The following is a 25,208-nucleotide window of genomic DNA, read 5'->3' as shown; positions in this document are numbered from 1 at the left end:
GAAGAATCTCAAATCTCAAATATATTTTTATTTGTTTAACACTTTTTTGGTTACTACATGATTACATATGTGTTATTTCATAGTTTTTATGTCTTCACTATTATTCTACAATGTAGAAAATAGTAAAAAAAAATAAGAAAAACCCTTGAACGAAGGGTGTCCAAAACTTTTGACTGCTACTGTATATACATATACATATGCAGTAATTTAAGTAGAACGCTTGAGGGCGACTAGGCACCAGTTCTGAATAAACAAGAACAGAAGATAGCCACGTGTGGTTCAGATGTGAAGGTTCATAGTTGAAATTCGGGAAGATGGTGGAGCACGCAGAAATCCGCATGGTTCACCGTGGTGGCAGCAAAATAAACTTTAGGGAGCCAGTTATTACAAATGATTCCAGGTACGTATGTATTGATTGCAGCAGACATTAGCTAAACCTGAACTAAATATATGTCACAAGTATGGACGCAAAGTGTAGTCATGGTTAGCTACTGTGGCTAGCTAACTTGTTACTGTACAACTAACGTGAGCTAGCTAACATAGCTAATATTCTAACAGTATACATAGCAGTATTCTAAACGTCAGAGAAACAGAATTCTAGAAAGCCACGGATTCAACTAAGGTAACGTTAGCTATCTGGCTACTGTACTATGAATTAACATGTAACGTTAGCTTACTTTACCGGTATGTTTACGTTAGCTAACGTTAAATAGCTAAACCTGTATTTGCTATTTAACTAGCTTGCTAGTTTGTTTATTACGATAAACTATCAGGCATCTTTTTTCCCCACCTTTATTTAACAAGGAAAGTCAGTTAAGAACAAGTTCTTATTTACAATGACGGCCTAGGAACAGTGGGTTAACTGCCTTGTTCAGGGGCATAACGACAGATTTMACCTCAGGGGATTCGATCTAGCAACCTTTCTGTTACTGGCCCAACGCTCTAACCACTAGGCTACCTGCCGCCCCAATCTAGCTAACGTTACATTGAATCTGGAATAACCGTAGTCTGTAAACTGATTTCAATCCGGTCGTTTTCGGCAGGTTCCTTTTGTGTGCGGCGGGGGAGTCCGTGAACGTGTACAGTACCAGCACAGAGGAATACGTCCATGATTTGCAGGGACACACTGACCTGGTGACAGGCGTTGTCCTCAACCCTTCAAACCATCTGCAGGTTTGTCAATACAGTTGCTACATATACGTGTCTGCGAACTTTGTCTGATCAGCAACATGTTTAACTCTAAAGAAACATGGTTTGTTGTCGCTCCTATGGTTGGGTGTCTGAGGAGTGTTTGCACATTGGATGTTTTGAGTGTAGACGTGACATTGTCGCACCCTCTTGCAGGTATACTCGTGTTCAGCAGATGGCACTGTCCGATTGTGGGACTTCACGGATGGCATCCTCATCAAGGTACTGCCACAGCAGCATTCTTTACCAAAGTCAGTTTTAATCACTGCTTCCTGTTTGCTTCATGTGCTTAAATGACTTACTATGATACTTTTCAGACCTTCATTATCGGGTACCCAATCTACTCCATTTACGTCTCGGAAAAACATGGAGGAGTTGTTTTTGTCGTCGTTCCCATGGCAAATTACAAAAGCTCTGGTAAGTATAGTTACACTTTGAAAAGGCTATGTGAACGCTTCCGTACAGCCGTTACACAGTAGGTAATGTAAAGCACAGCACAGAGATTTTTCGACCAACCTTGGCGATACTTCCTCAAATCCCGACTTGGAAGACACCACGTCTTCTAAACTTCCATGTCTAGTTGCAAGGGGTTTGTTAGAATTTAGAAAATGAGCCGTTATTACATTTTAAATCCATTAAGTAATCCAACAATGTGTACGCTGCTATCTTGTCTGTTTCATATCGTCTCTCATTGATTGAGACAGCTGGGTGTCCACCCCAAAGTGCCAAATGTCATGTTGACACTCACCTCGCTCAATGAGAAAATCTGAAGTAGACAAGATGGCAGTGTTCTTTTAAGTCAAAGGTGATTTCTATGTAATTGCTCAACAAAATGGTGCAGAATGTTGAAGAGGGTGACCTCTGACCCATATGTGGTGTGTCTTCAGAGCTGTTCCAGCTGGTGGCTGTTAATCTGCCCCGCAGTGGGGACCAGGAAGTGGAAGCGCGAGAGCTGTCGGCCGTGCTCTGTGATGTCAGCCCCCACCCTGGGGCTGCCTCCTTTGGCAGAGAGGTACGTGTAGTAGGCCTATACTTCATGTACCAGGTAKTCCAGTAGAAAACAAGTCTCTGGCAGCAAACGACTTAGCCAAGGGTAACACTTAAACCATAATGATTGCTTTTGCAGGAGACATTACAACAATCTTTATGCACACTCTTGTCATAGTTTGCACATTGTTGATTTTAGCAAAAGGCATTACATGTTTTATTATCGCCTTCGATATTGACGCCAGGTTTTTACTTGAAACCTTGGGTGTACTCCTTGGAAACAGACAGGCTGAAACGGGGAGGGACCCCCCGAACACCGTTTACAACAATGTGCACTAATGAATATAATGCACCTCTTGTTTCTTCCTCCACTCTTTCTCACAGGGTGAATACGTAGCTGCTGTCAAAGGTTTACAGCTCGAGGTATTTTTCTTCAAAAAGCAGAAGTCGTACAGGTAAACACCATTCTCGCACATCAGGAGGCTGTCCCCTTCAATGACAGTAGGCATGAATGGTAATGTGTGGTTTTGTCTCTCTGGCTAGTGTTTGAGCAACACAAGTCCAACCACGCTGAACGGCAGCTTATCTGTTGGATGAGTGGCCTTTCTGCTTGTCTGTAGTCAGGAGTGGGAGTTCAGCCAGCCCTCCATTGTTTTGAGCTACCCCTTATCTGTAAAAGGGAACTAATAAGTATCATAAGGATTCATTACATTACAGTATTTTTGAGATTGTCCATATTTGACATTGCCCAAATAACAGTGCTCATGACTTTGTCATAGTACTCATTCAATTGTATTGTTTGTTTCTGTGCCCCACAGGTTTTCCCTGAAGTCAGGGATGAAGAAAAGGGCCAAGAATGCCTTCACCTGTGTTTCGTGCCACCCTAAAGAGGACTGTATTGCCACAGGTCACGCAGATGGCAAGATTCGCATGTGGTGAGTGATGCTCGAAGAACTTAGAGACCATGCCCAAACATGGCCTCACCAAAGACCAAATCTAAGGGGAAACACTTGATTGGCATCACTCACAGTCAATGTTCTTTCCCTGTTTTCATAGGAGAAACTTCAACCAGAAGAAGGAGTACACATACTCCACCTTGCACTGGCACCACGGTGCTGTCAACACACTGTGCTTCACCCCAGAAGGTAATATAACCACTGACCCCATAACTGTTGAATTATACCTAGACATATCATCTCTGATCACTCTATGCCAGGGTTCCCCAATAGGTGCCGGGTGATTTTATTTGCCCCCTCAAGTCTAATCAGCAAAAACAATTATAGATATATATATAATATTACATACAGTTGAAGTCGGAAGTTTACAACACTTAGGTTGGGGTCATTATAACTCATTTTTCAACCACTCCACAAATTTCTTGTTAACAAACTATAGTTTTGGCAAGTCGGTTAGGACATCTACTTTGTGCATGACACAAGTCATTTTTCCAACAATTGTTTAGAAAGATTATTTCACTTATAATTCGCTGTATCACAATTCCAGTGGGTCAGAAATTTACATACACTAAGTTGACTGCCGTTAAACAGTTTGGAAAATTCCAGAAAATTGTCATGGCTTTAGAAGCTTCTGATAGGCTAATTGACATAATTTTAGTCAATTGGAGGTGTCCCTGTAGATGTATTTTAAGGCCTACCTTCCAACTCAGTGCCTCTATGCTTGACATTATGGGAAAATCAAAAGAAATCTGCCAAGACCTCATTAAAAAAATTGTAGACTTCCAAGTCTGGTTCATCCTTGGGAGCAATTTCCAAACGCCTGAAGGTACCACGTTCATCTGTACAAACAATGTTACGCAAGTATAAACACTATGGGACCACGCAGCCGTCATACCGCTCAGGAAGGAGAGATGAACGTTCTTTGGTGCAAAAAGTGCATATCAATCCCAGAACAACAGCAAAGGACCTTGTGAAGATGCTGGAGGAAACGGGTACAAAAGTATCTATATCCACAGTAAAACGAGTCCTATATCGACATAACCTGAAAGGCTGCTCAGCAAGAAAGAAGCCACTGCTCCAAAACCGCCATAAAAAGCCAGACTACGGTTTGCAACTGCACATGGGGACAAAGATCGTACTTTTTGGAGAAATGTCCTCTGGTCTGATGAAACAGAAATAGAACTCTTTGGCCATAATGACCATTATGTTTGGCGGGAAAAGGCGGGAAGCTTGCAAGCCGAAGAACAGCATCCCAACCGTGAAGCATGGGGGTGGCAGCATCATGTTGTGGGGGTGCTTTGCTGCAGGAGGGACTGGTGCACTTCACAAAATAGATGGCATCATGAGGGAGGAAAATTATGTGGATATATTGAAGCAACATCTCAAGACATCCGTCAGGAAGTTAAAGCTTGGTCGCAAATGGGTCTTCCAAATGGACAACGACCCCAAGCATACTTCCAAAGGTGTGGCAAAATGGCTTAAGGACAACAAAGTCAAGGTATTGGAGTGGCCATCACAAATCCCTGACCTCAATCCTATAGAAAATTTGTGGGCAGAACGGTAAAAGCGTGTGCGAGCAAGGAGGCCTACAAACCTGACTCTACAAACCTGACTCCGTTACAACAGCTCTGTCAGGAGGAATGGGCCAAAATTCACCCAACTTATTGTGGGAAGCTTGTGGAAGGCTACCCAAAAGGTTTGACCCAAGTTAAACCTCTTGGAAATAGGGGGCGCTGTTTTCACTTTGGGAAAAAATCGTGCCCAAATTGAACGGCCTCGTACTCTGTTCTAGATCATACAATATGCATATTATTATTACTATTGGATAGAAAACACTCTGAAGTTTCTAAAACTGTTTGAATTATATGTGTGAGTAAAACAGAACTAATTTGGCAGCAAACTTCCAAACAGGAAGTGAAAATTCTGAAAATGGGGCTCTGTGTCAGGGCKTGCCTATTCAATTGCCTTATATTTATGGCTCTGTATGCACTTCATACGCCTTCCACTAGATGTCAACAGGCAGTAGAATGTTGAATGGGGTGTCTAGCTTGATGTGAGACCAAATGAGAGCTTTTGGAGTGACAGGTCTGCCCTATTGGCAGTATTCAACTGCGCACCAGGGAACCCCACATTGTCTTCTGAAATGCTTTAGGTATACACGACGAAATGCTCTGGCTCTGACTTTATTGGATACATATGATAAAAACATAAAGAMGGATTTTCAACCGAGTTTGACCAGTTTATTCGACGTTTATTGTGAATTTTGGAATTTTTCGTTCCAGGCGCAAACATTTCTTGGACACGTGAGCTCCACATGGCTAGCCAAAGTTGCTAATTCGACAGAAGAAATGGACATTCTAAAAAAACAACGATTTTTTGATCCTCCTCATCAAAAAAGCTGACTAGCCTAGCCTAACGGGACAGGGATATCATATAATATAATTTTCATGAAATCACAAGTCCAATACAGCAAATGAAAAATAAACATCTTGTGAATCCAGCCATCATTTCCGATTTTTCAAATGTTTTACAGCGAAAACACTATGTATTTCTATTAGCTAACCACAATAGCCAAACACACAACCGCATATTTTCACCATGTTTCCACAGCATAGGTAGCTTTCACAAGACCGACAAAATTAATCACTAACCTTGAACAACTTCATCAGATGAGTCTTATAACATGTTATACAATACATTTATGTTTTGTTCGAAAATGTGCATATTTGAGGTATAAATCATAGTTTTACATTGCAGCCACCATCTAAAATACCACCAAAGCAGCCAGAATAATTAGAGAGCAACGTGAAATACATAAATACTCATCATAAAATACATGGTGTACAGCAAATAAAATATAAACATCTTGTGAATCCAGCCAATATTTCCGATTTAAAAAAAATAAAAGTGTTTTACAGCGAAAACACAATATAGAATTATATTAGCTTACCACAATAGCCAAACACACACAGGCATTTATTCACCGCAAAGGTAGCTTTCGCAAAAACCAGCAATAGATATAAAATGAATCGCTAACCTTCGGACAACTTCATCAGATYACAGTCTTATAACATCATGTTAAACAATACATTTATGTTTTGTTCGATAATGTGCATATTTAGAGCTGCAAATCGTGGTTATACATTGTGAATATGTAGCAACAATTCCCCAGAATGTCCGGAGATATTTTGGACACTCACCTAATCTGACCAAAGAACTCATCATAAACTTTACATAAATATACTTGTTGTATGGCAAATGAAAGATACACTGGTTCTTAATGCAACTGCTGTGTTAGATTTTTAAAAATAACTTTACCACAACATACAGCTTGGGTTATTGTGAGACAGCGCTCACCAACACGGCGGAGAATAGGCATCAACATATTACAAAGAAATACGAAATAACATCATAAATGTTGTCTTTTGCTGAGCTTCCATCAGAATGTTGTACAAGGAGTCCTATTTCCAGAATAAATCGTTGTTTGGTTTTAGAATGTCCATTTCTTCTGTCGAATTAGCAACCTTGGCTAGCATTGTGGCGCGAACATTCCCATCCTCTCTTGGCGCAAAGAACGGAAAATTCCAAAAGTCATGAGACTAGTCTCATTTCGCTGAAAAACATCCCCACAGCATGATGCTGCCACCATGCTTCATCGTAGGGGTGGTTTTGGCCAGCTGGGCGTTGCCTGGTTTCCTCCAGATGTGGCGCTTGGCATTCAGGCCAAAGAGTTCAATCTTGGTTTCATCAGACCAGAGAATCTTGTTTCTCATGAGTCCTTTAAGGTGCCTTTTTGCAAACTCCCTGACCAAGGCCTTTCTCCCCTGATTGCTCAGTTTGGCCCGGGCGTCCAGCTTTAGGAAGTCTTGGTGGTTCCAAACTTCTTTCATTTTTAAGAATGATGGAGACCACTGTGTTGTTGGGCACCTTCAATGCTGCAGTAATGTTTTGGTACCCTTCCCTAGACGTGTGCCTCGACACATTCCTGTCTCGGAGCTCTACGGACAATTCCTTCAACCTCGTGGCTTGGTTCTTGCTCTGACATGCACTGTCAACTGTGGGACCTTTTATATAGACCGGTGTGTGCCTTTTTACAAATCATGTCCAATCATTTCAATTTACAACAGGTGGACTCCAATCAAGTTGTAGAAACATCTCAAGGATGGTCAATGGAAACAGGATGCACCTGAGCTCAATTTCGTGTCTCATAGCAAAGGGTCTGAATTTGCAGATTTCTTAGCCTGTTTTTGCTTTGTCATTAATGGGGTAGTGTGTGTAGATGGATGAAAAAATMTAATTTCATACATTTTAGAATAAGGCTAACAACGATATGAAAAAGGGAAAGGTTTTGAATACATACATACATACATATTTCGTTGATGGACATAAGACTGTAAAATCAGCAGGAAATGAGCTGAAAGTGATTTTAATTTAGGAAATCTGTTCCCAAGTATTCTGACACATTATGGAGGCATTCTAGCCACTCCCTACTGCTTCAAGTACCCAAGACACGTCTCTGAACTGTGGGGGACCGAGGCTTCTGCTCCCTTGTACCTCCTATGAAATGCTCTCCCTGACCATCTGAGAGCCGCTTGATCACTCTGAATGTTTTTAATGGCCTTAACCCACTTCTATATACTCTTTCATAGTCCTAGTTCCAATCTAAAATGTATTTAGTGCCTAGCCCGCTAGGGCTATTTTACCTGCCTTGATTCTAAATGTATGTTTATATTTTGAGAACTAATGAAAAGCGCTTTACAAATTATTATATGTGTTCGTATCCCAATGTAATCAAGGTTTGAAATMATTTGTTTTTGTCATAATTGCGATCAAATTTGGAGTGTACAAATTATTCATGACGTTCCGGGCCCTCGACCATCCACTAAAGAAAAGAAAAAATCTTCCCGCGACTGAATGTAGTTGGGGACCACTGCTCTATGCCAACTGTTTTCATGGTGGAAGGATTTTTACCAGTGGCGTGACTCTRTGCTTCCTTTTCTGTAGGCACTAATCTTCTGAGTGGGGGCATAGAGTCCGTGCTGGTCCAATGGCATTACACACAGGAGAACCAGAAAGACTTCTTGCCGCGCCTGGGCGGCGCCATCACACACATCGCCGTGTCACCTGACGGTTCCTTGTTCTGCACCTCGCACTCTGACAACAGTAAGGACTATTACAGCCTGTTACAAGAATTTCACGGTTCATCTCTCCTCCCTCCCTTGAAGTAATCACTGATCTGACATGACTGGATTGGTCATTGCTGTGTGCCGAATCCATGCTTGCACCTATCCAATCATGTTAGATCAGGGATTCTTCAAGGAAGGATGCTTAAATCTGGTCAGGGTCCTTAAGTCTCACACTTACAAGGGACAGTGGRCATATGTATTCATTCTATGTACGTTCCTTTTGTCAACTGCTAGAAAGATTTTAGGAATATTCAATCTGTAGACCTAACCATTCTCTTTCTTTCMGTTTTTTTTCTCCTCCCTTTTTCTCGGCCCCCCTCAAGAGATCACAATCATTCAGAGTTGTGTCAAAGTGTCGGCCATCATCCAGGGGCTGGTTAAAGGCGATGGTGTGTGGACAAACCTAATCATCGACCCGCGCAGTAAAGCTTTGGTGCTTAACGGGAAACCAGGGCACCTGCAGTTCTACTCTCTCCACCGCGACAAGCAACTCTACAACGTATGCACMCCTTTTTATCTACAGGAGCTGTCAATTTAAAACCACCATACACTGTCCTTGTAAACTTGGGCAAGGCAGCTACCTCGGAATGTTCTTGAACTTTGTCACATGACTTGTAGAAATGGAATGACTAGAATGGATATTCAAGTCGTTTTATTTCTATGGCCTGAGTCTTGACGGTCTGACTTCGCTCATTTGTCATGAACAAAAAATGTAACTATTTGATAATGAATGAACTCTTATTGACCAATCAAGTTAATGAAAATTATTTTTTATATTTCTCTTCTACCTTCAGTTGGACATAGTACAGCAGGAGTACATCCACGAGGAGGGTCTGGACCAGTTTGAGGTGGTCAAAGCGGCATTCGACGCCCGCGGCGACTGGCTTGCTACCGTGGAGGAGAGGAGAAAAAAAGGCGCTGAGCTGGAGATCAATTTGAAGCTGTGGGCGTACGACAAGCTAACTCAGAGGTACTATTTATTTATAAGCCTGGTTGCATGTTGTACATGTCTTCATATCAACATGTTGTGGCATTGTTTTCATGCTCGTCAATAACAGGCCCCTTAGTTATTGCTGTTCACACATTTGGCTGTAACGCTGCTCCATTTGTGATATATTTAAGTATGTGGTTTCCATCTTTCACCCACTCTCCACCCTACCTCGTCCCCCTCTGTAGTTTTGTGCTGAACACCACAGTGACAGCTCCCCACGAGGACCGGATTACAGCCATGTACTTCAGCCCCTCCCCAGAGACCACCATGCTGGTGACCACTAGCCTCGARGGCCACTTCAAAGCCTGGCTGCTGGCAGACCACTCAGACACCAAGGGTAAGTAGTCCCGAGGTGGTTCTTTCTATGGGTTTTGATTTTTGGTTTGAGCCTGATGGCCAGGATTTGGCAAGTCTTCCTATATAATAGGTCCTTGAGACCTGCTAGTTATTATTCACCGACACATGATTTGCCCAATCAAGGTACCGATGAGCCAAATCAAACTGGTGCTCTAACGTTCTCCCTGGCTTTTCCTTTCTCTGTATGCGTATGACGACCAGCAGAGGGTTTCTGGGCATGTGACTTTGTGGGTGGGTATCATCTCCTGAAGCCCGGTTGCTGCTCCTTCTCGGCTGACGGCTCCCTTTTGGCCGTGGGCTTCCAGGAGGTGGTGACCGTGTGGAGCCCCACTTCCTGGGAGCTACTCACCACTCTATCCCAGCCCCCAGGAGCCATCAGGTCAGAACACACACACACACACACACACTTACAAACATTCACACACTGATACAAGTATACACAAACACACACGACCATTGAAACGAGCAGACGTTTCAACAACTTTGCTAACAAAAAACGAATGTTAGCACATATAGCAGTCTGTCAACAAACAAGATGGCCTAACCCTAGAAAAGCCTAGGGCTCGTTGGACCACTAGCATTTTTATTACGTAGTTTATGTACAAACGAAAAAAACACACACGCCACAATTCAAGTGTTAAAAACTATTAAATAAACACCATAGCAAAGTTCATTCGTTAAGGGCAAGTCTTAAGGAACAGTATGCATTTCAAAAGGACAGAGTGGCATAATGTATTCATAATGAGTCCAAATATATTACTATGCTTTGGAGTGTTCCAGTGCACACCYGGAGCGCATGAAATCGTGGTAATTCTGCCAAAAAGTTKGYTTTTGAAATAGAGCTCAAGGGGTKATTTGTAKGAGTTGTTTGGCAAGGAGAGGTGATTTCAGAAATGGCAGAACCTGCTCTTTCTGATACAGTATAGTCTTACCTGCTTTTGACTCTCTTATAAATCATGTCCCTTTTTGCTGCTGCAATTCATGTCTATTCCAAGCTGTGCTGTTCATCAGATTCTTCATATACAGTTGAATATATTCTTTCCCATTAGACTATTGTCAATTTAATCTTGTCTGTAGGCTAACTCTGTGTGAAATTTWGTTTCGATATAGTTTAGGTTTAGTGTCAACGGGCCATCAGCTGGACAGGCTGACTACCAGTGAAATAACTGGCTGTAAATCACATGTCRTCTTAAAACTGCTTATAACACATTCTGTTCGTGATATTACAATTCTAACAACGACTGTGTGTTATATAGACTTAGGAGAAGTCAAGGACAGGAGGACATGACTTTAAAAAATGGCTGCGTTATTAAAAAAGTTAGTCCATTTTGAGTCAATTAAACTCTTGACTCTCCTAGTGTTAAACCAACAGTTATGACTCGTGATATGAACTTAGGTTCACATTCCCGTTGTTTACTTGTGTAACACCCTCTGTGGTACTTACAGTTCCTTCAGAAAGTATTCATACRCCTTTACCATTTCCACATTTTGTGCTACAGGCTGAATTWAAAATTGATTAAAWTGCGATTTTGTGTCACTGGCCTACACACAATAGCCCATAATGTGTAATTGTGTTTTTACAAATGAATCAAATGACAAAGTTCAATGTCTTGAGGCAAAGCATTTAATTCCTTTATGGCAGCCTAAAGTTCAGGAGTACACATTTGCTTAACTCAAATAAGTTGCATGGACTSACTGTGTGCAATAATAGTATGCAACAAGATTTTTGAATGACTACCTCATCTCTACACCACACATACAATTAAGGTCCCTCTGTCGAGCAGTGAATTTCAAACACAGATTCAACCACAAAGACCAGGGATGTTTTCCAATGCCTCGCAAAGAAGGGCACCTATTGTTAAAAGAAAGAGGGGGAAAAAACAGATATTGAATATCCTTTTGAATATGATGAAGTTATTAATTACACTTTGGATGGTATATCAATACACCCAGTCACTACAAAGATACAGGCGTCCTTCCTAACTCAGTTGCCGGAGAGAAAGGAAACTGCTCAGGGATTTCACCATGAGGCCAATGATGACTTTAGTTAGAGTTTTTTATAGCGGCGATGGGGAAAAAACTGAGGATGGATCAACATTGTACAGTCGTGGCCAAAAGTTTTGAGAATGACACAGATACTCATTTTCACAAAGTCTGCTGCTTCAGTGTCTTAAGATATTTTTGTCAGATGTTGCTTGTAATTATACTTCAGTATTCCATAGTATTTCATAAGTGTCTAAGGCTTTTATTGACAATTACATGAAGTTGATGCAAAGAGTCAATATTTGCAGTGTTGACCATTCTTTTTCGAGACCTCTGCAATCCGCCCTGGCATGCTGTCAATTAACTTCTGGGCCACATCCTGACTGATGGCAGCCCATTCTTGCATAATCAATGCTTGGAGTTTGTCAGAATTTGTGGGTTTTTGTTTGTCCACCCGCCTCTTGAGGATTGGCCACAAGTTCTCAATGGGATTACGGTCTGGGGAGTTTCCTGGCCATGGACCCAAAATATCGATGTTCTGTTCCCCGAGCCACTTAGTTATCACTTTTGCCTTATGGCAAGGTGCTCTATCATGCTGGAAAAGGCATTGTTCGTCACCAAACTGTTCCTGGATGGTTGGGAGAAGTTGCTCTCGGAGGATGTGTTAGTACCATTCTTTATTCATGGCTGTGTTCTTAGGCAAAATTGTGAGTGAACCCACTCCCTTGGCTGAGAAGCAACCCCACACATGAATGGTCTCAGGATGCTTTACTGTTGGCATGACACAGGACTGATGGTAGCGCTCACCTTGTCTTCTCCGTACAAGCTTTTTTCCGGATGCCCCAAACAATCGGAAAGGGAATTCATCAGAGAAAATGACTTTACCCCAGTCCTCACCAGTCCAATCCCTGTACCCTATGCAGAATATCCATCTGTCCCTGATGTTTTTCCTGGAGAGAAGTGGCTTCTTTGCTGCCCTTCTTGACACCAGGCCATCCTCCAAAAGTCTTTGCCTCACTGTGCGTGCAGATGCACTCACACCCGCCTGCTGCCATTCCTGAGCAAACTCTGTACTTCTGGTGCCCCGATCCCGCAGCTGAATCAACTTTAGGAGACGGTTCTGGCGCTTGCTGGACTTTCTTGGGCGCCCTGAAGCCTTCACAACAATTGAACCGCTCTCCTTGAAGTTCTTGGTGATCTGATAAATGGTTGATTTAGGTGCAATATCCTTGCCTGTGAAGCCCTTTTTGTGCAAAGCAATGATGACGGCACATGTTTCCTTGCAGGTAACCATGGTTGACAGAGGAAAAACAATGATTCCGAGCACCACCCTCCTTTTGAAGCTTCCAGTCTGTTATTCGAACTCAATCAGCATGACAGAGTGATCTCCAGACTTGTCCTCGTCAACACTCACACCTGTGTTAACGAGAGAATCACTGACATGATGTCATTTGGTCCTTTTGTGGCAGGGCTGAAATTCAGTGGAAATGTTTTTGGGGGATTCAGTTAATTTGCATGGCAAAGAGGGACTTTGCAATTCATCTGATCACTTCATAACATTCTGGAGTATATGCAAATTGCCATCATACAAACTGAGGCAGCAGACTTTGCGAAAATTTATATTTGTGTCATTCTCAACTTTTGGCCACGGCTGTAGTTACTCTACAATACTAACCTAATTGACAGAGTGAAAAGAGGGAGGCAAGTCTAGAATATTAATATTCCAGAACATGCATCCTGTTTGCAACAAGGCACTAAAGTAAAACTGCAAAAAAAAATGGCAAAGCAATGAACTTTATGTGCTGAATAAAAAGTTATGTTTGGGGCAAATCTAACAAAACACATCACTGAGTTTCACTCTTCATATTTTCAAGCATGGTGGCTGCATCGTGTAATGGGTATGCTTTTCATCAGCAAGGACTCTAGAGTTTTCTAGTAAAAAAAATGGTCTGCTTTCCAACAAACGCTGGGAGACATTCCCCTTTTAGCAGGATAATAACCTAGAACACAAGAGTAAATATACACTGGAATTGCTTACCAAGATGACATTGAATGTCCCTGAGTGGCCTAGTTACAGTTTTGACTTAAATTGGCTAGAAAATCTATGGCAAGACTTAGCTGAAAATGGCTGTCTAGCAATGTTTAACAACCAACTTGACAGAGCTTGAAGAATTTTMAAAAGAATGTGCAAATATTGTACAATCCAGGTGTGCAAAGCTCTTAGACTTAGCCAGAAAGACACACAGCTGTAATCGCTGCCAAGGGTGTTTGTAACATGTATTGACTCGGGTGTGAATACTTATGTAAATGAGATTTCTGTATTTCATTTTCAATAAATGTGCAAAGATTTCTAAACATATTTTCACMTTGTCAATATGGGCCATTGAGTGTAGATGGGTGAAAAAAAGATTGAATCCATTTAGAATTCAGGCTGTAACAACAATGTGGAATAAGTCGAGGGGTATGAATACTTTCTGGAGGAACTGTAAGTCTGTAATATTTGTACAAAACGAGTGCACTTCATGGCAACAGATCGGGAACTTACAAAAAAACAAGTCATATTGGCCAGCCGTGTCAACTTGGAAGACAGAGCCTGCTGCGCAACGTTAAGTGTCGGCCTCTACTACAATATCTTGCCAAGTCAGCCCCCCCCCTCCCCCTCCTTAGGTCAGTGAGTGCAGACAATTTGTATTTGGTGTTGTCTTATTCAATTGCATGCCAAAACTTCTTAGCTGCAGCCTGCAAATGACTACAAACTGGTCTTGGTGCTGGTATTCAGCATACAGTGATAGTCAACTATACATCACTCTCAATTATTTAAATTTGCTCCCTTTCTGATTTTCTCTATTTTTGCATAATTTTGATACTGAATTATCAGCTCTTCAACCAAAACCTAATATTAGATAAAGGGAACCTGAGTTTACAAATAACAAATCAAAATTGATACTTATTTTATACTGAACAAAAATATAAATGCAACATGCAACAATTGCAATGATTTTACTGAGTTACAGTTCATATAAGGAAATCAGTCAATTAAATTCATTAGGCCCTAATCTATGGATTTCACATGACTGGGCAGGAACGTAGCCACCGGTGGGCCTGGGAGGGCATGGGCCCACAAACTTGGGAGCCAGGCCCAGCCAATCAGAATAAGTTTGACAATCCCGCAGGTGAAGAAGCAATATGTGGAGGTCCTGGGCTGGCATGGGCACACCTGGTTGTGAGGCCGGTTGGACATATTGCCAAATTCTCTAAAATGACATTGGAGGCGGCTTAGGGTAGAGAAATGAATATAACATTCTCTGGCAACAGCTCTGATGGACATTCCTGCAGTCAGCATGCCAATTGCTCGCTCCCTCAACTTGAGACGTCTGTGGCATTGTGTTGTGACAACTGCACATTTAGTGGCCTTTTATTGTCCCCAGCACAAGGTGCATCTGTGTAATGATCGTGCTGTTTAATCAGCTTCTTGTTATGCCACACCTGTCAGGTGGATGTATTATCTTGGCAAAGGAGAAATGTTCACTAACAGGGATATWAYCACAGTTGTGCAACCAACATTGAGAAGCTTTTTGTGCATATGGAAAAATTCTGGGATCTTTTTCAGCTCATGAAACATGGGACCAACACTTTACATGTTGCGTTTATATATATATATTTTTTTAATTTAATTTTTAGCCCCTTTTCTCCCCAATTTTCGTGGTATCCAATTGCTAGTAATTACTATCTTGTCTCATCGCTACAACTCCCGTACGGGCTCGGGAGAGACGAAGGTCGAAAGCCATGCGTCCTCCGAAGCACAACCCAACCAAGCCGCACTGCTTCTTAACAGAGCGCGCCTCCAACCCGGAAGCCAGCCGCACCAATGCGTCGGAGGAAACACCGTGCACCTGGCCCCCTCGGTTAGCGCCACAGGAGTCGCTGGAGCGCGATGAGACAAGGATATCCCTACCGGCCAAACCCTCCCTATCCCGGACGACGCTAGGCCAATTGTGCGTCACCCCACGGACCTCCCGGTCGCGGCCGGCTGCGACAGAGCCTGGGCGCGAACCCAGAGACTCTGGTGGCGCAGCTAGCGCTGCGATGCAGTGCCCTAGCCCACTGCGCCACCCGGGAGGCCTCGTTTATATTTTTGTTCAGTGTGTTTATTTATTAAAATAAGTTATGCAACACCCAATTCCACTGTGTGAAAGTAATTTCCCCCTTACACTCAATAAGTGGTTGTGCAACCTTTTGCTGCAATGACTGCAACAAAATGCTTCCTGTAGTTGTTGATCAGTCTCTCACATTGCTGTGGAGGAATTTTGGCCCACTCTTGCTTACAGAACTTCTTTAACTCTGTGACATTTGTGGGTTTTCAAGCCTGAACTGTTAATTTCAAGTCCTGCCACTAGATCTCAATTGGGATTAGGTCTGGACTTTGACTAGGCCATTCCAAAACTTTAAATTTGTTGCTTTTTAACCATTTTCATGTAGACGTGATTGTGTGTTTTGGATCATTGTCTTGCTGCATTACCCAGCTGTGCTTCAGCTCACTGTTGGATGGCCTGACATTCTCCTGTGGAGTTCTCTGATACAGAGCGGAATTCATGGTTTCTTCTATTAAGGCAAGTCGTCCAAGTCCGGAGGTAGCAAAGCATCCCCAAAACATCACACTTCCACCACCATGCTTGACCGTTGCTATGAGGTTCGTACTGTAGAATGCGGTGTTTGGTTTTCGCCAGACATAATGGGACCCATCTCTTCCAAAAAAGTTGACTCAAGTTTGCCAAAAAGCAACTGGCTGATCATCAAGACTCTTGGAAGAATGTTCTATGGACAGATGAGTCAAAAGTATAACTTTTTGGTTGACATGGGTACGATTATGCCTGGCGAAAACCAAACACCGCATTCCACAGTAAGAACCTTATACCAACAGTCAAGCACCAAATAAAGTTGTTGGTCAKATACACATGTTTAGCAGATGTTATTGTAGGTGTAGCAAAATGCTTGTGGCWMCTCTGCATTGTGGTGGTAGTGTGATGTTTTGGGGATGCTTTGCTTCCTCGGGACTTGGACGACTTGCCTTAATAGAAGGAACCCTGAATTCTGCTCTGTATCAGAGAATTCTACAGGAGAATGTCAGGCCTTCCGTCTGTGAGCTGAAGCTGATTTTCAAATCATGTAGACTTCCATCATGATGGAAAACACAAGTCTACATGATTTGAAAATGGCTAAAACACCATTTTGAAGTTTTGGAATGGCCTAGTCAGTCAAGACCTAATCCCAATTGAGATGATGTGGCAGGACTTGAAACAAGCAGTTTATGCTTGAAAACCCACATGTCGCTGAGTTAAAGAAGTTCTGCATGGAAGAGTGGGCCAAAATCTATCTGATAACATTCAGTATGRWAAAGTAGAGAATTAGAAAAGGGGGCAAGTACTTTCTCTCACAGCACTGAATAGGGATATCTCTGCCTCGTATGTGCTCAGAGGGATGTAGGCAATTGCTGGTACAGATGGCTGTGGAAGTCAAGCACTGGGACTCTGCACTGTTATTCCAGCTGCTCATAGTCCGTTGTGTAACCACCTATGGATTTTTCTGTTTGGTGTTTACATGTGGTCTGAACTGAAATGATTTCAGGTGACTGCATTTGTAGTTGGGGCTCTGGTGTGGAAAAGCTTCTTGCCACTAATCCTGTGAAATATGTTTTTAGGGTGGGTGGTGGTATGGTCAGGTGGACTTTGACAGTACGGTAAGAGACGGGTGACATGGTTTGAAGGTGAACAGACTCTTTTGATCCAACAGGGACCTTTGTTTTGGACGGTTAAGCTGTTCCAAGTACCTGTTGGGGACCAGCACCAAGAACCAACTCTGCTGCTGGAACCTCCTCACCTGCTCACGTAAGACGGTGGCCCTCTGACGTGTGTGTGCTCGTGTGCATCTGTCCTATAAGCAACACATCCATGACTAAAAAAATAAAACAAATCTGTTCAATCCGTAAACGTTTCTCTTTCTACATCTGTTTCTCTCTTTCCTTCTCTCAGTGGAGTGGAGTACTCCCATGGACGTAAGCCTGCTCCAGACTGACCCGCTGTCTGAGAACATCGCTGCCTTCTGCAGTCAATCTGGCAGCTCTGACTGTGAGTGCTACCTAGTTTCTGGTTCTAGCTGCCAGTACCAACATAACTATTTTGCCTCGTTTGGTTTAGATTACGTTTGCCGGGCCCAAAGCGTAGCTAATTGCACATTGCAGGGTCCCCTTAGGTATTGTATAATATGTGCTGTAGCCTTGTCGTACGATAGACCCAACCAAGTCTAAATAGGTTAAATGGACTTCACTCCTCAATATGCCCTCTGCTCCCACCAGTGTTTGTGTTCAAGCCCAGCGAGCCACGGCCCCTCTACTCCCAGAAGGCTTTGTGCACGGGCAAGGTGCAGCATGGAATCTTCGCGCCGCGCGACCAGATGCTGGAGAGCTGCGAGGAGCGTACCCAGTGGCTCAACAGATCCCAGCTCTACTTCTTCACCCAACACATGGTGAATATATATATATATATATATATACATATAATACACACGGTCTCCAGACTCATGGTGTCCTCTCCTCGTCTCCTTTCCTTTGTCACCGCTAGTAAATGAAACGACTGGACACACCACATGTTTGAAGTTCCTCCAAACTACTGAATTACATTGAAAGTAAGGAAACTGTTCATCTGGGGTGTAGGAGCATGCTTGAGTTTGACTTCTTATTCCACTGGCAGGTAACTAACCACAGAATTTCTGTCTGACATCCGTTTGTAGGATTTGTTGACTTTTAGCACCAAGACTGAAGAGGACAGACTGTTGGCATCCAGTAAACAGGTACAATCCCACTTTGTTCCAAAAGTGGTCATTCATTTTAGTCTTCTTTTTTTTTCTGTGACAATGTATAGCATTCTCTGTGTCAGTTCTGACTCTTTGTTTTCGGTGTGTTTTTCAGCTCATGGTAGACAACAGTGTTGCCGTGACGCCGTTCTACCTGTTGTTAGGGAAACACAGACGGCAGCAACTGGAGAAACAGGAAGCGCTGACCAATCCCATGGCAGAAAGGACTCAGCTCCCACAGGGTTCCATTGCCATCAAGGAGGTGTGTGTGTGTGTGTGTGTGTGTGTGTGTGTGTGTGTGTGTGTGTGTGTGTGGTGTGTGCATGCAATGTTCACTGGCTGTTAATTTGCTGACCTGTAAATAAGCCTTGTGTTTCTACATTCTGCAGTGTTGGTCCTCAAAGTTCATGTTTAGCTTTGCTAGAATGCTTAAAAAATGCATGTGCCAAGTATTTGTATACTTCCAAGCAGTGAACTACTGAATATACTGAGCTCACTTTAGATGCTAGGTGAGACGAATTGGTCTGCAAACATTCCTAGAGTGTATCAGAAAGTTAGTCAATAAATGTTTTATTGGCTGATAATTGTAAAGGTAAACAGGGAACACTTACTTGATTCTCTCAAGAACCCAGCTTAACTTTTTAGACCAGGTTATTGAGCATTGCCCTGAAGGGCATAGTCAGTGAGCAATACGCATCAGGACCTCTGCATAACTCACTCCTCTCTRGCTCTCTCTCCCTCAGCTGCTGCACACCCCAGCCCACGTCCTGCCTTCAGCCTCGTTCCTCTGCGCCATGTTTGTCCGCTCCCTGCTCATCTCCAGCTCCTCTGCCGGGTGAGTCCAGTAACTAGTAGTTTGTTTATTGTTCCAGACAAGATCATGTTTTGTGGCATACAGTACATTTTTTTAAATTAAAACAGAATATGTTGACATAGAATCACAATGAGTAGGTTAATCTACATTCCCCTGAAAACAATGGAGAGGTCAAAGTAGTATGGTGACGATGACCTTACACCCTAGCACAGTGTTTTCCATCCCTAGTCTTCGAGTAGCCCCAACAGTACACACTTTATCAGTGTGTGTGTGTGTCAGGATGTAAGTATGAGTGTGTGGGTAGAGTTCTGTTCGTGGACTCCCCCGGGTCATTGTTTTTAAGTAAGAATTTGTTCTGTCAATATAATCTTAAACCTAAAAGGTTATATAKAGTGCGTTTGGAAAGTATTCAGACCCCTTGACTTTTTCTACATTTTGTTACGTTACAGCCTTGTTCTAAAATTGATCTACAATCTACACACAATACTCCATAATGACAAAGCAAAACATTTTTTATTAAAAATGGAAAAAACTTATTTGAGATTTCAGATCCTTTACTCAGTACTTTGTTGTAGCACCTTTGGCAGCAAATACAGCCTTGATTCTTCTTGGGTATGACGCTACAAGCTTGGCACACCTGTATTTGGGGAGTTTCTGCAGATCCTCTCAAGCTCTGTCAGGTTAGAGGGGGAGCGTTGCTGCACAGCTATTTTCAAGTCTCTCCAGAGATGTTCGATCAGGTTCAAGTCCGGGCTCTGGCTGCACCACTCAAGGACATTCAGAGAATTGTCCCGAAGCCAATCCTGCGTTTTCTTGGCTGTGTGCTTAGGGTTGTTGTCCTGTTGCAAGGTGAATCTTCGCCCCAGTCTGAGGTCCTGAGCACTCTGGAGCAGGTTTTCATCAAGGATCTCTGTACTTTGCTCCGTTCATCTTTCCTTCGATCCTGACTAGTCTCCCAGTCCATGCTGCTTTAAAACATCCCCACAGCATGATGCTGCCATCACCATGCTTCACCGTAGGGATGGTGCCAGGTTTCTTCCAGACATTATGCTTGGCATTCAGGCAAAATAGTTCAATCTTGGTTTCATCAGACCAGATAATCTTGTTTCTCATGATCTGAGATCTGTCATGTGCCTTTTACTGAGGAGTGGCTTCCGTCTGGCCACTCTACCATAAAGGCCTGATTGGTGGAGTGCTGCAGAGATGGTTGTCCTTCTGGTAGGTTCTCCCATCTCCACAGAGTAACTCTTGAGCTCTGTCAGTGACCATCGGGTTCTTTGTCACTTCCCCGACCAAGGCCTTTCTCCCCCTATTTATTGCTCAGTTTGGCCGGGCAGCCAGCTCTAGGAAGTGTTTTGGTGGGTCCAAACTTCCATTTAAGAATGATGGAGGCGACTGTGTCCTTAGAAATGTTTTGGTACCCTTCCCCAGATCTGTGCCTCGACACAATCCTGTCTCTGAGCTCTATGGACAATTCCTTCAACCTCATGTCTTGTTTTTTGCTCTGACATGCACTGTCAACTGTGGAACCTTTATATAGACAGGTTTGTGCCTTTTCGAATTATCTCCAATTGAATTTACCACAGGTGGACTAGAAACATCTCAAGGATGATCACTGGAAACGGGATGCACCTTGATCTAAATTGAGTCATAGCAAAGGGTTTGAATACTTATGTAAATAAGGTATCTTTTATTTTTTATAAATTTGCAAACATTTCTAAAAACCTGTTTTTCGCTTTGTCATCATGGGGTATTGTGTGTAGATTGCTGAGGATTTAATCTATATTTTTAGAATGTTACGTTAGTCTCAATGTGGAAAAGTCGAGGGGTCTTAATACTTTCCGAAGGCACTGTAGGTACAGTAACAAATGCTACATCTCACTTCCGTGAGAAAGCGGCTGATATGCGCTTTGGGTCAGAAAATTCCCCCCATATGCTAGACGGTACTATGGAAAATCACATTTTATGTTGACTGTTTTAATATTTTGGAATACTTGCTTMGTCATGTTTGGTCACAAGCCCTGCGCTGAGGGCTCTCACCCCACTTACACGTGTTTTTTTTTTGTAAATTGCTGAAGAGAGGAAAAAGAACATGAAGAAGAGGAAATGGAGAGCGAGAAAGAGGAAGAGGACTCCGAAGGGGAAGCAGACCCCCGTCTGGGGGAATCGGCAGCATGCGGCCCACCCGAGGAGTTTGGGGCACCAGCTCTCACCAAAGCCCAGGAGAGGGAACTGAGGAAAGTTAAAACATTTGACCACAGCTGGCTCAGCAGCCTCCTGGACTGTTAAGCGTGACCAAGCCCAAACACACACACTTTTCCAAAGGGTGTATTTTCATGTAATAAAATATATTTCTGTTTTCAAATGTGCCGTATCATGCTTGTTTCTGGCATTGCCCCAACAATGTTTCAGTTTTGCTGGATTAAAACAAAACAATTTTAAAGTAAAAAAATATCACTTTGTATTATGTCTAGCTCCGTACAGTAGTTTGTTTTGCAGAGTGATTCACTTATCAAAGTCCATCTAGTGCAATCAATTGTATTCATACTTTGTGTCAAGGTTGCTGCCATATACATTTTCCAGTTTGCCTATACAGTGCATTCATGGATGTACCCTTCATGGGTGGATGTACATGTCTGGTAGCCTAGCAGTTAAGAGCAGAACGGTCGCTAGTTCCAATCCCCGAGCCGACTGTGAAAAGTCTGTGCCCTAGAGCAAGGCACTTAACCCAAATTGCTCCGATAAGTGCCTGCTAAATGACTGTAAATGTACGGTGACTTCAGAAAGTATTCATACCCCTTGACTTATTCTACATTTACAGCCTGAATTCAAAATGGATTAAATTGATTTTCTCGCCCATCTACACACAATACACCATAATGACAGTGAAATCGTTTTATTTTTTTGCAAATGTATTCAAATAAATCCAGAAATATCTAATTAGTGCATTCGGAAAGTATTCAGACCCTGTGACTTTTTCCACATTTTGTTACGTTACAGCCTTATTCTAAAATGTGTGTATATCTATATACACTGCTCAAAAAAATAAAGGGAACACTTAAACAACACAATGTAACTCCAAGTCAATCACACTTCTGTGAAATCAAACTGTCCACTTAGGAAGCAACACTGATTGACAATAAATTTCACATGCTGTTGTGCAAGTGGAATAAACAGGTGGAAATTATAGGCAATTAGCAAGACACCCCCAATAAAGGAGTGGTTCTGCAGGTGGTGACCACAGACCACTTCTCATTCCTATGCTTCCTGGCTGAGTTTTGGTCACTTTTGAATGCTGGCGGTGCTTTCACTCTAGTGTAGCATGAGACGGAGTCTACAACCCACACAAGTGGCTCAGGTAGTGCAGCTCATCCAGGATGGCACATCAATGCGAGCTGTGGCAAGAAGGTTTGCTGTGTCTGTCAGCGTAGTGTCCAGAGCATGGAGGCGCTACCAGGAGACAGGCCAGTACATCAGGAGACGTGGAGGAGGCAACAACCCAGCAGCAGGACCGCTACCTCCGCCTTTGTGCAAGGAGGAGCACTGCCTGCAAAATGACCTCCAGCAGCCACAAATGTGATTGTGTCTCTCAAACGGTCAGAAACAGACTCCATGAGGGTGGTATGAGGGCCCGACGTCCACAGGTGGGGGTTGTGCTTACAGCCCAACACCGTGCAGGACGTTTGGCATTGCCAGAGAACACCAAGATTGGCAAATTCCCACTAGCGCCCTGTGCTCTTCACAGATGAAAGCAGGTTCACACTGAGCACATGTGACAGAGTCTGGAGACGCCGTGGAGAACGTTCTGCTGTCTGCAACATCCTCCAGCATGACCGGTTTGGCGGTGGGTCAGTCATGGTGTGGGGTGGCATTTCTTTGGGGGGCTGCACAGCCCTCCATGTGCTCGCCAGAGGTAGCCTGACTGCCATTAGGTACCGAGATGAGATCCTCAGACCCCTTGAGACCATATGCTGGTGCGGTTGGCCCTGGGTTCCTCCTAATGCAAGACAATGCTAGACCTCATGTGGCTGGAGTGTGTCAGCAGTTCCTGGAAGAGGGAGGCATTGATGCTATGGACTGGCCGCCCGTTCCCATACCTGAATCCAATTGAGCACATCTGGGGCATCATGTCTCGCTCCATCCACCAACGCCACGTTGCACCCACAGACTGTCCAGGAGTTGGCGGATGCTTTAGTCCAGGTCTGGAGGAGATCCCTCAGGAGACCATCCGCCACCTCATCAGGAGCATGCCCAGGCGTTGTAGGGAGGTCATACAGGCACGTGGAGGCCACACACACTACTGAGCCTCATTTTGACTTGTTTTAAGGACATTACACAAAGTTGGATCACGCCTATAGTGTGGTTTTCCACTTTAATTTTGAGTGTGACTCCAAATCCAGACCTCCATGGGTTGATAAATTTGATTTCCGTTGATAATTTTTGTGTGATTTTGTTGTCAGCACATTCAACTATGTAAAGAAAAAAGTATTTAATAAGAATATTTCATTCATTCAGATCTAGATGTGTTATTTTAGTGTCCCTTTATTATTTTGAGCAGGTAATATACAGTATATACAGATGGCCTGGGCTATAAGAAGATTGGCAAGACCCTGAAACTGAGCTGCAGCACGGTGGCCAAGACCATACAGCAGTTTAACTGGACAGGTTCCACTCAGAACAGGCCTCGCCATGGTCGACCAAAGAAGTTGAGTGCACGATGCTCAGCGTGCACTCAAACCAGAGGTTGTCTTTGGGAAATAGACGTATGAGTGCTGCCAGAATTGCTYCAGAGGTTGAAGGGGTGGGGGGTCAGCCTGTCAGTGCTCAGCCCATACCTGTTCTAAAGATGATGCACAAGAAAGCCCGCAAACAGTTTGCTGAAGACAAGCAGACTAAGGACATGTATTACTGGAACCATGTCCTGTGGTCTGATGAGACCAAGATAAACTTATTTGCTTCAGATGGTGTCAAGCATGTGTGGCGGTAACCAGGTGAGGAGTACAAAGACAAGTGTGTCTTGCCTACAGTCAAGCATGGTGGTGGGAGTGTCATGGTCTGGGGCTGCATGAGTGCTGCCGGCACTGGGGAGCTACAGTTCATTGAGGGAACCATGAATGCCAACATGTACTGTGACATACTGAAGCAGAGCATGATCCCCTCCCTTCGGAGACTGGGCCGCAGGGCAGTATTCCAACATGATAACGACCCCAAACACACCTCCAAGACGACCACTGCCTTGCTAAAGAAGCTGAGGGTAAAGGTGATGGACTGGCCAAGCATGTCTCCAGACCTAAACCCTATTGAGCATCTGTGGGGCATCCTCAAACGGAAGGTGGAGGAGTGCAAGGTTTCTAACATCCACCAGCTCCGTGATGTCGTCATGGAGGAGTGGAAGAGGACTCCAGTGGCAACCTGTGAAGCTCTGGTGAYCTCCATGCCCAAGAGGGTTAAGGCAGTGCTGGAAAATGACGGTGGCCACAAAATATTGACACTTTGGGCCCAATTTGGACATTTTCACTTACGGGTGTACTCACTTTTGTTGCCAGCGATTTAGACATTAATGGCTGTGTGTTGAGTTATTTTGAGGGGACAGCAAATTTACACTGTTATACAAGCTGTACACTCACTACTTTACAATGACACTTTTTGTAGCAAAGTGTCATTTCTTCAGTGTTGTCACATGAAAAGATATACTCAAATATTTACAAAAATGCGAGGGGTGTACTCACTTTTGTGATATACTGTATATATATATAATCAAACTACACACAACACCCCATAATGACAAGCAAAAACAGGTTTTTAGAAATTATTGCAAATGTATTAAAAATAAACATACTTTATTTACATAATTATTCAGACCCTTTGCTATGAGACTCAATTGAGCTCAGGTGCAT

At 43.2% G+C, this 25,208-nt stretch overlaps 1 protein-coding gene across 2 annotated transcripts; it reads left to right on the top strand.

Moving 5' to 3' along the window:
* Positions 1 to 282: 282 nt before the first annotated feature.
* Positions 283 to 21,676, top strand: LOC111973919 (WD repeat-containing protein 75). 2 transcript variants are annotated; one of them, XM_024001383.2, is made up of 20 exons: positions 283 to 400; positions 1,044 to 1,173; positions 1,345 to 1,410; positions 1,506 to 1,605; positions 2,076 to 2,200; positions 2,560 to 2,630; positions 2,994 to 3,110; positions 3,232 to 3,320; positions 8,136 to 8,294; positions 8,641 to 8,816; positions 9,112 to 9,287; positions 9,494 to 9,645; positions 9,870 to 10,044; positions 17,439 to 17,533; positions 17,678 to 17,773; positions 18,001 to 18,170; positions 18,435 to 18,494; positions 18,613 to 18,759; positions 19,241 to 19,332; positions 21,390 to 21,676. In XM_024001383.2, the coding sequence occupies exons 1-20, from the start codon at positions 315 to 317 to the stop codon at positions 21,598 to 21,600; spliced, it is 2,493 nt and encodes an 830-aa protein (XP_023857151.1). In that variant the 5' UTR covers positions 283 to 314; the 3' UTR covers positions 21,601 to 21,676. The 2 variants fall into 2 exon arrangements, with proteins under 2 accessions (XP_023857151.1, XP_023857144.1); XM_024001376.2 differs by having other exon boundaries at positions 9,867 to 10,044.
* The last annotated feature ends 3,532 nt before the right edge of the window (positions 21,677 to 25,208 follow it).

This window comes from Salvelinus sp. IW2-2015, linkage group LG2, assembly GCF_002910315.2.
Source record: "Salvelinus sp. IW2-2015 linkage group LG2, ASM291031v2, whole genome shotgun sequence".
NCBI lineage: Eukaryota > Metazoa > Chordata > Actinopteri > Salmoniformes > Salmonidae > Salvelinus > Salvelinus sp. IW2-2015.
This window is presented reverse-complemented; position numbering and strand designations above follow the sequence as displayed.